The sequence below is a fragment of the Phyllostomus hastatus genome, unplaced genomic scaffold, assembly GCF_019186645.2.
Source record: "Phyllostomus hastatus isolate PE091 unplaced genomic scaffold, TTU_PhHast_1.1 phas_scaffold_78, whole genome shotgun sequence".
Classification (NCBI taxonomy): domain Eukaryota; kingdom Metazoa; phylum Chordata; class Mammalia; order Chiroptera; family Phyllostomidae; genus Phyllostomus; species Phyllostomus hastatus.
This window is the reverse complement of record NW_025334041.1, coordinates 67,542,007-67,557,561: the sequence shown is the minus strand read 5'-3', so window position 1 is coordinate 67,557,561 and position 15,555 is coordinate 67,542,007. Positions and strand designations below refer to the sequence as shown.

General features: G+C 34.0%; 1 protein-coding gene across 2 annotated transcripts in view; it reads right to left on the bottom strand.

The window, feature by feature from the left end:
* The window catches only part of EIF5B (eukaryotic translation initiation factor 5B), a 74,317-nt gene that overhangs the window by 19,090 nt on the left and 39,672 nt on the right, over positions 1 to 15,555 (bottom strand). Inside the window, exons 10-12 of one of the 2 annotated variants that reach the window (XM_045828523.1) lie at positions 12,479 to 12,762; positions 2,456 to 2,563; positions 2,166 to 2,276 (exon numbers count right to left, since the gene is read on the bottom strand). In XM_045828523.1, the coding sequence (XP_045684479.1) occupies positions 2,166 to 2,276; positions 2,456 to 2,563; positions 12,479 to 12,762 (503 nt within the window). The remainder of the gene's footprint in view (positions 1 to 2,165; positions 2,277 to 2,455; positions 2,564 to 12,478; positions 12,763 to 15,555) is intronic. The other variant, XM_045828524.1, reaches the window with a different exon arrangement.

Below are 15,555 nucleotides of genomic sequence, written 5' to 3'. Positions count from 1 at the left end.
AAGAACTTTAATACAGGCCTAATAAAAATGAAGCTCTTTAGCCCTAGCTGGTGTGGCTGAGTGGATTGAGTGCCAGCCTGCAAACCAAAGGGTTGCTGGTTCAATTTCCAGTCAGGGCATATGCCTGGGTTGCAGGCCAGGTCCCCAGTAAGAGGCGCATGAGAAGCAACCACACATTACTGTTTATCTTCCTCTCTTTCTCCCTCTGTGCCCCTCTCTCTAAAAAATAAAAAAAGGTAAATAAAAAATCATGCTCCTTAACTACGTTCTAAAATAACACCAGATTTCAAGTTCTGGCAACTGGCCACCAGTGAAATAAACTCCCCAGTGACACAGAAATAACAGGTAAAATACAACCAGAATAAATTTTAAATTAGAAATTTGAAAAATTGCAACTCAAGAAAACTGTCCTAAAATAAAGATTTTAAACTACATCCTTAAATGGAAGACCACTAAACTGGAAAATTGACCCAGAAAAATCGACATCAACATGAAACAAGACTATATTACTTTTAAGAAGATGGAAACCTGCTTGTGATCAAACCTGAAAGGCAATACTCTATGTGAGAAGAAATTGAAGTAATTTAAGATCCTTAAGAAAATAAAATGTGAATCAAGCATTTTATATGTAATCAACTGACTTTCTAGGATGAAGGCCACAAGTAACTCTTCAATATTCAAAAAAACTCAAGGAATATTATTGCCATTATTTCTTCTCTAGGAATAGACCAGTAAACAAGCTTCATAAAACACAAGCACACAAAACAAAAACTGGAGAGACAGGCTCACAGATTTTTCCTACATACAGAAGTAAGACTAATAGGGACAAAGGGAGATACTAGCACATAATAATATCTGCTATGTGTGATCTGCTGTGACAGGAGAACTGGGGGATTTTTTGCAAGGCCCAGTTCCAGGTCCGGACCACATTATACGTAAGAGAAGCCTAGAACATCCTGTTATACCAAACAGCCTGGATGCGACAAAAGACAAGTAAGACTACCAGAATTCCTGCGTGAAAAAATACTGAGGAGCCAACCCACTGGGTGAAGACAAGACTATCTCAGTACAACATAACTAAAATAGATTAAAATGCAGTAAATACATTTCAATTCAAGAGTTTATAATACTACAAAACCGAGCCAAATTAATACTACAAAACCAAGCCAAATTGGCCGCTATCTTAAAGTCTGGTAAATAAAGGTAAAGGATCAGATGTCTGTTCTGCCTTTCCCATACACAGTAACAAAACTACTCAGTAACAAAACAGTAGATTAGATAGTTTCTCTACAAAAGTAATCCAATAAATAAAGATAGATAATAGGATTGGAATATCAACATTTTGCAACCACTAGCACAATAAAAGGTAGAGATTACTTTATAAATTGTTCCCGGGTGGAAGAAGGCTTTCATTAGAAAGGGGCAGAGACTGCCTCTGAGGGAACTGGCAGGGTTCCATCCCTGAATGTGGGTGACACAAAGGGTGTCTGCATTAATCATAATGATTCATGAAGCTTTACATTAATCTTACGTAATTTTCTTTGTGTTAACAGTTAGCATAAATGGAATATCTCTAGAACACAGAAAATTAGATAAAAATACATTAATTAACCTGATAGAAGGAAAAAGGAGTGAAGGAGGGAACTCAATTTTAAAACATGGAGATCTATGGAAAAGTGTTAAAATATGGAGGAGAATATACTCTAACTTCAGAAGACCAATGGCCTCTTGGCACAAGAGGGAAGAAAATGCATTATGAAGGGTCCTACAATATCTAATGCTTCATTGCTTAAAGAAAGATCTGAAAATAGGGTAAAATAGGGCAAAATGGCATATATGTTAATTATGAATACTAAACATATATGTCTGTTATACTATTCTGTTCTTTTTTCTATGTTTAAAATAGTTTATCTTTTTAAAAAAAGATTTTATTTATTTTTTAGAGAGAGGGGAAGGGAATGAGAGAGGGAGAGAAACATCAATATGTGGTTGCCTCTCATGTGCCTCCCCACTGGGACCTGGCCTGCAACCTAGGCATGTGCCCTGAGTGGGAATCGAACTAGTGACCCATTGGTTCACAGCCCGTGCTCAATCCACTGAGCTACATCAGCCAGGACTGTATCTTTTTTTAAGATATTAAAACACATGAAATACAGTATACTTACATTTTTAATCATCTTAGTCTGTTCATTAATAGCTTCAAGGGGAACATTGGTGGCGCCAATTTGCTGTGTGATACCACCTGCTTCACCATCTTGTACATGCGTGTGACGGAGCTGGGATAAGACAGCAGATTGTGATTTGTATTTCAAAATGCAAAAAGCAGCAAAAGTAATAAGAAAGTAGTAACTTATTTACTGTAAAGAGAATTGCATGTACGCACTATAGTTTGTTATTAGCCTTTTATAAGGTATCGTTTAAAAAGTTACGTCAATGCATAGCAGTATTTTCTTACCTTATCTAGAATTTTTGTCTTCCCTGTGTCCACATGTCCAAGTACACATATAACAGGAGCTCTTAGCTTTTCCGTATTTACATTTTTACTGTGTTCAAGTCGCCGTTTCTAGGAAGGAAAAAAATCTCAAATATTATTTCAAACCCTGTCATTATTTTCCTTTAAATTATTTTGCTTTGGCAAGAGAATGCTACATCATCAAGGTCTTTGTTGATTTAACTACACTTTTACATTGTACAATGTGAGCTTTACAATCTAATTCCCTCCACAGTACCTTTGAACAAGGAGAAACCTGGTTAGAGTAGCTATCAGAGTAGCACTGTTAATGCAACTAAGAATCATGTGAAGCACTGGCTCAAAATTTGGAACCCTTCTGTTCACGGCTAATTTAATGGAATAGAATGATTAGAAAAGAAATTGATCTTTCTGTCACATTTACTATATAGTACAACCTCTAACTTATGTGGGAGTTATATAAAAAGAGATATACTCTTTCATTCAAAATATTTCATTAAAACTTCAGAGTTGTAAAACATTTTAAAGCAATTTATTTCAAAACTTTGTCTAGTACACAAACACTTATGAAACCTTTCAATTAGGAGAAAGTTTACTTAAGCCTTAGCCTAAGATATCCAATGGCATTTCCTACCTTCCTAATGTACCACCAAGCATGAGAAAGTTTGTCTTAAATCACAATGTATTTTCTGTAGCATTTACCTAAGCACTTTAACTTTCTCAGAACCAAACAAGAACACATGCCAGTAGTTCTTCTTTCAAATGACACCTTTCATGCACAACCACGCTGGCATTCAAATAAGATCCAAACTCTGAAGTACTATCAATTACAACACTATTTTACAACTAAAAACCATTTTCGTAGAAACTATTTTTATTTCTACCACTTGACACTGGATCTTTTGAAAGTGGAATAAAGCTTTAAAATGTTAAAGTGAGGTGCAAGTATTTACTAGAAAAGAGCAGCATACAAGACCTTCACAGTATGTATGACTGGAATGTGAACATTATAACCTTAGGATAGGACACGGTTGAAAATTGCCTTCCCTCCTATACTTGGTCAAGTGTTAAAATTTTCTGAAAGGCAATATAGTATATATTTTAACTTAAATTCTGTTTCTAAGCAATGACAGGACAAGGAGATAAAGATGCATGTATACAATATTGTCCGTTCACTGCAATATTGTTTATAATAGTGAAAATTAGTAACCACTTAATCTTCTTTGGTGGGGAATTTCTCAATGAGTGTCCCCAAAACTCCAGGCTGATGATACTTATGTGGTTGCATATAATCATGTAGGTAGAGACACTATCCACAATGGAACTACTTGAGAAGTCTGTAGTGTATTTCAGAAAATAATATGTAGCAAGCTTTGAGAATCATGAAGTTTGTTATGGATTGAAATCTATCTCTCCCAATTCATACGATGAAACCCCAACCCCCAAATGTGACTGTATTTGGAGAGAAGACCTCAAAGGATGTAATTAAGGTTAAATGAGGTCCTAAGGGTGGGCCCTAATCTGATAAGGTCTGGTATCCTTATAAGAAAAATAAAAAATCAAGGCCAAGTTGAAGACTCAGTGAGAAAGCAGCCATCTGCAAGCCAGGAAAAGAGCCATCACCAGAAAACAAACCTGTTGGCAGTTTAATCGTGAACTTCTGGCCTCAAGAACTGTCAGAAAATAATTTCTGTTTAAGCCACCCAACCTGTAGTATTTTGTTATGGTACTCTAAGCAAATCAATATAAAGTTAAAATAAAACCTTCCTATGAAATGGAATACAGTATGTGGCTGTTAAGGTGTTGTTGAATTGGGATTTCTTGAATGATAAAATAAGGAGCTCAGCAAATCCTCTTCCTAAAAAGAAAAAACTGGACAAAAGAGTCAAATCAACCACTTAAAGCCTCTAGAAATTGGCCCAAGGCATAACAAATTGAGAAACCTTTAACTGAATAAAGTCAACTGACCATCAGTAAAAGGAAGGAAGCCTGTGCAGGTTTAGTTTGGAATTGCACCATCACACTCCCACTGCTCCATGAGATAGAAGCAGTATGAAAAGGATGATGGGGAATTCCATGCCTTAGAGCACTGTCAAAAACCATAGTTATCTCAATGGCAAACAAAGAAATGAAGCTAAAATCACAACCAGACTAAGGTCCTAATACTAGGGGAGCAAAAGATAACCTGGAACATCAGTCAGAAATTTAACAAGGTCTTTTGACTAAGACAAACAAAGTAGGCAATACTAAAATCCTACTTATTCTGGTGGTCTAGAAGGTTGTGCTCCCTTTGAAGGTTGTCAGAAGAGACCAGAGAGGTCCTTAGTGAGTTACTTGTTCCCAGCTCAACGACAAGCCTTGTGAATGCACAGTGAAAACCAGAGTGGAATAGGAAACTGCCAGATCCACTGGCAAACGGTGGAAGCCTTCCTGCCTCAAAGTTAATGAGCAGAATCAACCGACAAGTCATGTGCCTGACCACTAAAATAAGTCAACCAACTCACATAAGACCTAAGCTTAAAAATATCAAGATTTTAAAAATTAACCAAAAAACTGAGAAGAAAGCAAAAAACTCCAAAGAATTAGTCCCCTTGATTCACTAAGCCAATAAATTTATAGAGCTAAAACCATCACATTTCTAGGGAACCAACAGAATTCAGATTTGCTGTAATATATTCTCTGAGATGTCCACGTGTCAAAAAATATTTATAAGACATACAAAGAAACAGGAAAAAGTGACTATATATAAATATATAAAAATATATAAAAACACAAGAGAAAAATGGTCAACAGAATCTGGGTCTCTATTTTGGACTTAGTGGACAAAGACTTGAAAGCAGCTATTATAAACATGTTAAAATAACTAAAGGGAACCACATTTAAAGAAAAGAAATGACATATCAAAAGAGTGTATCAATAAGTAGAAATAAATTATTATAAAAAACATGAAAATCCAGGAATTTAAAAATTTACTAAAAGGGCTCAATAGTAGACGTACACTAGTGGAAGAAAAGGAATCAAAGAACTTAAAGACAGATTAATAGAGATTTTGTAATCTGAATAGAAAGAAAAAATGGAAAAATAAAACCCCTACACCCTCAACAGACCTGTGAATATCAATGTACATATAAAAGGAGTCCCAGAAGAAGAGAAAATCATTTGAATAAATGGCAGAAAACTTCCAAATTTTGATGGAAAACATTAATCTATGTATCTAAAAGTTCTATGTGGATAATCACAAAGATATCCACACCAAGACACATCATAGTTAAATTGTTGAAAGTCAAGGTCAAAAAGAAAATCTTGACAGCAAGAGAAAAATCGCTCAATGTATATAAGGAAGCTCAAATAAGATTAATAGCTTAATTTTCAGCAGAAGCAATAAAGGCCAGAAGGCAATAGAATGACATAGCAAGTGGCTAAACAGGAATTTTTTTAAAAAACAAAACAACAAAAACCCTGTGAAGCAAGAATTCTGCATGCAGCAATATTCTCCTTAAAAATAAAAGTGAAATAAACAATTCCAAAATTGTTGGAATTTAAAAAGGCTGAGACTTCACTGATAGATCAGCATGATGAGAAATACCATAGGAAGTTCATCAGGCTGAAATGAAGTGACACCAGGTGGTAAGTCAAAGCCACATGAAGAAATAAGGAGCAATGGCAAAGGTCATGATATAGTAAATACAAAAGACAGTAAACATGTACCTTTTCTTATTTTCTTTGCTTAACTGATTTAAAAGATAACTTCATGAAATAATTTTAAGGTTGTGTGGTTAAGCTTATTATATAAAAAAGTGTAATAAATCTTAAAAAGAGCCCAAAAGGCAAGGTAAGGGAGGGACTAGAGCTTTACTATAGCCACCCCCCCTCAAAAAAAAAAAAGCAGAAATAATCCATCTGAAGAAATGAGGAATACTAGATATGTCAATATTTAAGTTAATATTAAGATACTATAAATATATTTTCTCCTTTCTTCTCAATTCATTTAAAAGATATAAGACCAAATATGACATTCATAACATCCACTGTTTTACTGGGACTAGAACATTTATAAACACATATAACAATAACAGCACAAAGAAAAGTAGAAAGAATGGATGTATAGAAGTCTGCATTTTACTACAATTAAGCTACTAATAATCTAAAGTAGGTAAGATACATATTGTAATGCCTTCAGCAACCGTTAAGAAAATAACTTAAAAAAAAAGGAGACATAAGACATGCAATATGTAGAAAAACAAATAGCAAAGAGGAAGAAAATCCAACTATATACATAATATTTTAAATGTAAATGAATCAATTAAATACTCTTAAAGGCAGATTGTATACCTGGGTAAAACAGCAAGATTCACCTACATGCTGCCGTGGAGACACGTTAGATTCACAGACACAAATAGACTGAAAGTGATTATGACTGAAAAAGACACAACATACATAAGACAGCTAGAGTGGCTGTGTTAACTCCAGACCGAAAACACTGTTACTAAGGTATACAACTCAACATAAGTTAGGAACTTCAATAACTCACTTTCAATAATAGAAAAACTACATATAAAATAAGCAAGTATACAGAAAATGTGAACAACACTATCAACAAAACTGACCTAATTAAACGCCACACCCACCAACAGCAGAATCCATATTCTGCCTTAGGGCACAGGAAACATTTTCCAAAAGAGACCATATGCTAAGGGATAAGACAACTTTTATTTTTAAATGACAGAAATTATACAAAGTATGTTCTCTGACTACAACAGTCAGAATTTAGCATTAACAACAAAAGGAAATTAATGAAATCTACAAACATTTGTAAATTATGACAACATACTTCTAAATAACACATGGGTCAAGAGAGAAATAGTAAAGGAAATCAGAAAATATTTGAACTAAGTAAAAACCACATACCAAAATTTACCGGATTTGTAACTTTAAATATATATGCAGTATTAGAAAAGAAAAAAAGTCTCAAGTCAATAATTTATTGCCCTAAAAAATCAGCCAATGAAGAAACTAAAAAAAAAAAAAAGGAAGAAAATAATAACAGAATAAAGAGATCAATTAAGAAGAAAACAGAAAAACAGAAAAATGAAACCAAACACTGGGTCTTGAGAAGATCAAAAAGATGGAAAAACTAGCCAGACTAAGGGGGTGGGGGTGGGGAAGAGGAGACACAATCACCAAAATCAGGATCAAAAGAGGAGGCACTACTATTGACTACAGAAACTGACAGGATTGTAGGTGATACTATAATTAACTTCATGTTCACAACTGAAATAAAACATAATAATTATGAGAAAGACAAAAATTATTGAGAACAAGATAAAGAAGATGAATAAATAAGAAACTATATTGATTTTAAAATCTCCCCATAAAAGCTTTATTAGTAACTTCTGCCAAACATTTAAAATAGTAAGTAATATAATCACAAACTCTTACAGAAAACAAAGAGGGAACACTTCCCGACTAATCCTAAGAGGCTAATATTAAACTGACACTAAAGACAGAAAAACACATTATATAACAAGAAAGCTACTGGTAAATATCACTCAAGGGTATAGATCACAAAATCCTCAACAAGATATTACAAACCAGCTCTGGCTGGTGTAGCTCAGTGGATTGAGCACGGGCTGCGAACCAGGCATTGCAGGTTCGATTCCCAGTCAGGGCACATGCCTGGGTTGCAGGCCACAGCCCCCAGCAACCGCACACTGATGTCTGTGTGTGTGTGTCTCTCTCTCCCTCTCTCTCTCCCTCTCTCATTTCTCTCTCCCTCGCCCTATTTCTCCTTCCCTTCCCTCTCTAAAAATAAATAAAATCTTAAAAAAAAAAAGACATTACAAACCAAATCAAGCAACACATAAAGAGGAATATATACCATGATCAAGTGGGATCTTAAAAAAAAAAAGACATTACAAACCAAATCAAGCAACACATAAAGAGGAATATATACCATGATCAAGTGGGATTTGTTCCAGAAATGCAAGTTTGGTTTTACTTTTGAATACCAATTAATGTAATATAGCACACATTAATACTAAAAAGGAAAAAGAACCATTTCAATAGACATACAAAAGGCATCCAACCTTCATTCATGATAGAAAATGTTAACCAGGAAAAAAAATTTCCTCAAACTGATGAAAGGTAGCTATAAAAAACCTACCACTAACATAGTTAATGGTTAAAATCTGAATGCTTTTCTTCCCAAAGACTAGGAACAAGGCAAGTATGTCTGCTCTTAGCCACTTCCATTTAACAATGCATTGTTCTACCCAGGGAAGTTAGGCAAGAAAAGAAATAAGCAGCAATGAGACTGGAAGAGAAGAATTAAAATTATCCTTTGATAGGTAACATGACACTGAATAAACAAAACTCTAAAGAATCTATGAGAAATTATTAAAATAAAAAATTAATTACAGTTGCAGGATATAAGATTAATCTACAAAAAAGCTGTATTTATACTAGCAATGAAAAATATTAAAAATGATTCTATTCATAATAGTATCAAAAACAAATACTTCATAAAAATTTAAAAATAAATTTATCAAAAAAATTACAAATCTTGTACTGTGAAAACTATAAAACACTGCTAAAAGAAATTTTAAAAGCTCTAAATAAATGAAAAGACAGCCGGTTTCCATGGACTGGAAAACTCAATATTATTAAGATGGTAATTCTCCCTAAAATTAATCTATATATTCAATACAATGTCTAGCAAAATATAAGTTGACTTTTTGCCAAAATTAACAAGCTGACATTAATATATTTATTTGAAAGAGCAAGTAACCTAGAATAGCCAAAACAATCTTGAAAAGGAAGAATAGCACTGGAAGACTAACATTTCCCAATTTCAAATTTTACTATAAAACTAACCAAGACAGTGTGGTACTCTCATAAGAACAGATAAACAGATGAATGAAACAGAACTAAAGGTCCAAAAATAAACCCTCTTATTTCCAATAAATTGCTCTATCAAAGATGCCATAGCAATTCAATCAGGAAAGGAGCCTTTTCCATCAGTGATGCTCGTTACATTCATAAAAAATGAGTTTAGTCCCTTACCTCACATCATAAAGATTATCTTAAATCATTGAGCTAAAAATATAAGAAACTAAAAGTATAAATTTTTTAGAAGAAAATAGAGCAAAATATTCATCACCTTGGGTTAGGCAAAGATTTCTTCAATACAACACTAGAAACATGCTTTATTTAAAAATTTTTTGATAAACTGGATGTTATGAAAATTTAAAAATTATACATTTCACAAGAAACCATGAAAAAATGAAAAGGCTACAAAAACTAGGGGGAGGGTGGTAATGGGAGGGAAGTGGGGAGGGTTGGGTGGGTGGGCTGGAATAGGAGTAAAAGGGAGAAAATTGTACTTGAACAATGATTAAAATTTAAAAAAAATAGAAAAATAATGAAAAGGCTTTGGGCTAGGTGGAGGCCTAGTACAACTTTTCTATGGTTGTCTGCAATCTATGCTCATCCAACACCAGCTGCCTCCAACAGGCTACCAATGTTTGACCCCGATGTGATCAAAGTCATATACCTAAGGTGTATGGGTGGGAAGTCAGTGCCATGTCTGCCCTGGACCCCAAGATCGGCCCTCTAGGCCTGTCTCCAAAACAGGTTGGTGATGACATCACCAAAGCGACTGGGGACTGGAAGGGTCTAAGAACTACAGTGAGACGGAATAGATAGGCTCTCAAAAGAACCACCCAGAGACAAAAAGAAGAAGAAGAAAAAAAAAAACATTAAACAGTGGAAATATCACTTCTAATGAGATCATCAACACTGTCCGACAGATGTAGCACCAATCTTTAGCTCTAGAGATTTCTCTGAAACTATTAAAGAGGTCCTAGGGACTGCTCAATCTGTGGGCTGCGATATTGATGGCTGCCTCTCTCATGACATCAATGAGTGGAATACCCAGCTAGTTAAGAACTACAAAGGAAAATATTTCAACTAAATATTCAATAACTAATAGGAAAAATATGGGGGAAAAAAGTTCATACCTCAATAAGAAAAAGTCAAATTACAAAATTTAAAAATAGACAAAAATTTCAATTAATGTTTCATCAATAAAGTTATAAGAATGGCCAAAGCACATGAAGAAATGCTCAACATTATGGAAATACAATTTAAAACCACAAGTAAGACAAATTTGTGGTTTGTCTTAATATTAGACGTCCATTAAAATGGCTGTAATTTAAAAGACAGACAATAACAAGTATTAGTGAGAATGCAGAGAAACTAAAACCCTCAACAGGTGGTAAGCTATAATTGCACAGCCACTATGGAAAATACGGCAGTATTGGCAGTTTCTGAAAAAGTTTAACACAATCTACCATACTATTCATCAATTTCACCCCTTAGGAATATATCCAAAAGAAATAAAAACACATTTCCATGCAAAAACTCATATGGAAATGTTTATAATACTATTCATAATAGTCAAAAAGTGGAAACAACTCAAATGTCTTTTAACTGATGATTAATAATAAAATATGGTATATTTATATAAAACACTATTTGGCAATAAAAAGTAACAAAATACTGATATAACTACCACATAAAGAAACAGAAGAAGTAAAATAACCCAGGCACAAAAGACCACATTTTATAGGAATGAATTTTTATGGAATTTCCAGAAAAGATAACTCTGTACAGACAAAGTAGATTAGTGGTTGCCTGGGGCTAGCAATGGGGAATGACTGTAAACTAGCACAAGGATTCTTTCGGGGTTAATGGAAATACTCCAAAATTAAGGTGTGTGGATGGTTGTACAACTGTAAATTTACAAAATGCCAATGAATTATATACACTTAAAACAGACGGATGGTATGTAAAGTTTATCTCAACGAAGCTGCTTAAAAATGTGTTGAACTAAGAGGTCCATAGCATATTATTATGTGGGGAAAAAAAGTCTCTCCAAATTTTATTATGTAACTTTAATTAAACATTTTTAAAAAATTTGAATACACAGTACTACAAACAAGTCTGAGGAGTGAGATAATGGAGCAACTTTTACTTTCTGCTTTATACACATTTTGTTTGTTTTTAAATCTTTGAACACACAACAAACTCTAACACAAGGGTACAGAGCAAGGAAGCTGGCTGGGTTGGTGCTATAAGGAGGAGCAGAGTCATAACCAGGGGAAGGGGGGGAATGCTGCTGGGACCTAGTGAGTAGGTAGGACAGAGACACCGCTCAATATCCCAAAATAAAGAGGACAGCTCACAGAGCAAAGACATCTGTCAATAGTGCCAGGATTAAGAAATCCCAATTTACAAGAGTCCTTCTTACTCCTTTAGAAATTCAGAAAATGTGCCCCTATCCAGACATTATAGAAGGAAAAGGCAAACACTGATATTCAGGTATTAAAACAAAAAATTGAAAAATCAGAATTATGAAAAAATAAAGAGAAGTTAAAATAGTGTTTAGGTTTAAAATAGCTAGCTTCCTCAAGCAAACTAGTTTTTAGTATATTATTTATGCTAAGCTGACATAATTTAAGAAAATTTTCTCTTGACATCTACTGAATAGGAAAAATATAGTAAGTCTCCTAGGTATGTGCACTTCAATAAACAGAATCTCATTAACCCACTAGATTTAAACAATTTAAGTGATCAGATGCCTTGTAGTGAGTAACTTAAATATGCAACGCAAACAACTAATGTTTTAAGTAGAGGGCATATGCTCAGAATACCTCTGCATACCTAGAAACCTTCACTCAAGGAGCATGTTAACATTTGGAGAACACAAGAAAAACGTGATGAAGCAGTCACAGTTCTCACTTAGGTTAAGGGAGTTAGGTCTTGGATTACAACAGTGTCAGACCTACTATGTCTCAACCTACAAAAACTGGACAAGATACTATTCTGAAACTATTATTTTTAAAAGTCCTGTTATCATTAAAAACCTTTGTTGTAGAATATAGTTCTAGCAACCACAGAGGATTGACTGTCTAGGAAAGGAGCAAAGAGAAAGGGAAAAAGAAATACCTCAATCCTCCGCTTTGCTTTGTCATAAGTCCGTTCTTCTTTAGTTCGATCATCATCAGAGTCATATTCAGATTCTGAGCTCATTTCTTTACTTGGCTTTTTATCTAATGTTTTCCCCGAATCTTTCTCATCTGACACCTTTTCTTCATCTTCTTCACCTTCACTGCCTTCGCTTTCTCCTTCATCTTCCTCTTCTTCTTCACTTTCTTCTTCCTCCTCCTCCTCTTCCTCCTCCTCCTCCTCCTCTGGGTTTTCTTTTACTTCTATATGCACTGTGTTTCCTTCTTTCAGAAAAATAAGAGAATTTAAAATAAACAAAAATTTAAAATGAGGTTTCCATCAAGATGATAGGGACCTCGGAGACAAATAAGACAACGTTGTATCATTAATTCCCAATCAACCTTTCCATGTGTCATAAATGCAAAGTGCCTGTCTACATGCTACAAAGACAACTGCTATTTAACAGTGAAAACTTAATGCATAACCCATACATAAACTAATAAAAAAGAAAAACATTACTAAGCCAGGATCTGAGGGAGGACAGAAACCCAGGGTGATAAACATAATGCTGAGTACTTCTTCTCCCTGGAGGTCACGTTCTGATTCTGGATGAGGAAGCTAAAAGGCTGAGCAGTGCTTTTACTAGCCCCTCAGTCATCAGGGGGCATTGCGAGCTCAAGCCTACCAAGGATTCAAGGGAGGAAGGTGGAGAGACATTGGATAATACCCCTACTGTGAGGTGGTACCCTGAAGAACTGCATCCTAGCAGTAAGGATGAACAGGAAGTAAACAGCCTCTAGAAATGTTCTACCATTCTTAGCAGAATACATCTCGATTCTCTGAATTCTAAATTTTAAATAAGATGATTCTATACTGCTAGTTCACTCCTGGTAGATGTACATAGAAATTCTTTCTGGGAAAAGTAAATACCATCCTTGACTACAAATTATTTCTACAGTTTTACAAGTATAATATCTAGCATAATATACAAAAATCACAAAGTACATGAGAAAACAATGCACATGAAGAAAGAAAGCATTATAGATACCCACAGGGTTTTCACTGAAATTATAAAACTAAAATTTAAAAATGACTATGTTTCCAACATCCAAAGAGCAAAAGATGAGATTGAAATGTTAAGAAAGTAAATAAAAACCATTAAATAGTTAAAGGGAAATTCTAAAACTGAAAAATACAGGAAAGAAAAAATAGCCTAAGGAGAAAATTAATGAACCAGAAGACAGATCAGAAGAAACCATCTAGAATGAACCATGGAGACTCAATAAGGTGGGAAATACAGAAAAAAGGAAAAAAATGGAATGCAATGATATAGTAAGAAGGTCTATCTAGGCATAACCAGAATCCCTGGGGGGAAATAATGGCTCATAACATTGCAAAAATTTTAAAAACATAAAACCAAACATTCATAAAACTCTACAGGTAGATAAATAAAAAGAAATCAACCCTAGCCACATCATAATCGAACCACTGAAAACCAAAGGCACATAAAAATTTTAATCTCATATCCAAATTCTCAACAGAAATAATGAAAGCCAAGACTAGATATTATACATATTTTCAAAGTGTTAAATAAATAAAATTTCAGCAAAGAATTCCTCACTCAGTAAATATACCCTTCAAGAATATGGATGAGAAAAAGATATTTTTAGAAAAGCAAAAATGGGATGTCTCACTAACAGATTCATACTAAAAGAAAGTCTAAAAGTTCTTTGGAGAGGAAGAAATGATAACAAATGGAAGGTCAGAGATGCAGGAAGAAATTAAGCACACACAAAAAGCTAAGACTATAGGTAAATTTAAAGACTGTAAAAATAATGAGCTATTATGGAGTTTACAAACAGAAAATTAAAATAAATGAGACCAATAACTTATAAACTGAGAACTCGGTAAATATTATTCACATATTCAGTGGTCTTTGCATTGTCTGGGAAGATGGTTACATTATAAGAATGACAGTTTAAAGATCCATGTTGAAAGTCTCTAACCCTAAAAAGTAAGTGACAAAGTACATAAATTCCAAGCTCATGGAAGGAGGGGAAAATGTTAATAGTAAAATCAAACAATCCAAAACATGGTTAAAGAGGTGAGAAAAAGAAACAAATATCAAGGACTTAGTAAGATAATAAATATAAAACCAATATATTCCATTACGTACATCAAATGTTAGGGGTAATGGGCTAAGTGCACTATGTAAAATATAAAGACCAACAAACTAAATGAAAAATCTCAACTATATGCTATTTAAGGATACAAAAGGAGTAATAAAGATAGAAAAAGAGCATAAAAATCAAAGCTGTGTAGCTATATTAATATCGGATCAAGCAGACTTTAAGGCAAAAGGGACTGCTAAAAATAAGTATAAAGTAAATACAATATAAATAAATATCAATGATAAGAGTCAATTAATTCATCAGAGAAATATAAGACTGTATTCACTTAATATATGGCACCAAAATATATAAAGCAAAAGTTGACCGAACTCAGACAGAAACAGACAATCTATAATTACGGTGGGAGTTGCTTTTTGCTTTTAATTTTATTGATTTGAGAGAGAGAGAGGAAGGGAAAGAGAGAAACACTGATCTGTTGTTCCACTTATTTATACATTCATTGGTTGATTCTTGTATTTGCCTTGACTGGGAATCACCCGCAACCTTGGCCTATCAGGACAACCTCTAACCAACTAAGCACCCAGCCAGGGGATGTTGGGAGATTTTAATACACCACTTAAGTGAAAAAACCTCAGAACATGAAAGACTTAAAACAAAATTACCAGCAAACTTAACCAAACATAGCAAACAAGGCACCTAACTACTACAGAATGTAAACCCTTTCCAATCACACATGAAACATTTACAATGATCCACTATTTGCTGGGTTGTAAATTAAGTCTCAGCACACTGCAATGGCTAGAACCATGTATGTTAGAAAGTCCACGCTTAAATAAAGAAATACACTTTTAAGTAAGTAATAGGTGAAATTAGTATATATCAAAATGCAAATTTTAAAAAATCAACATATTAAGATCAGAACTTATAGAATTTGGTTAAACATAT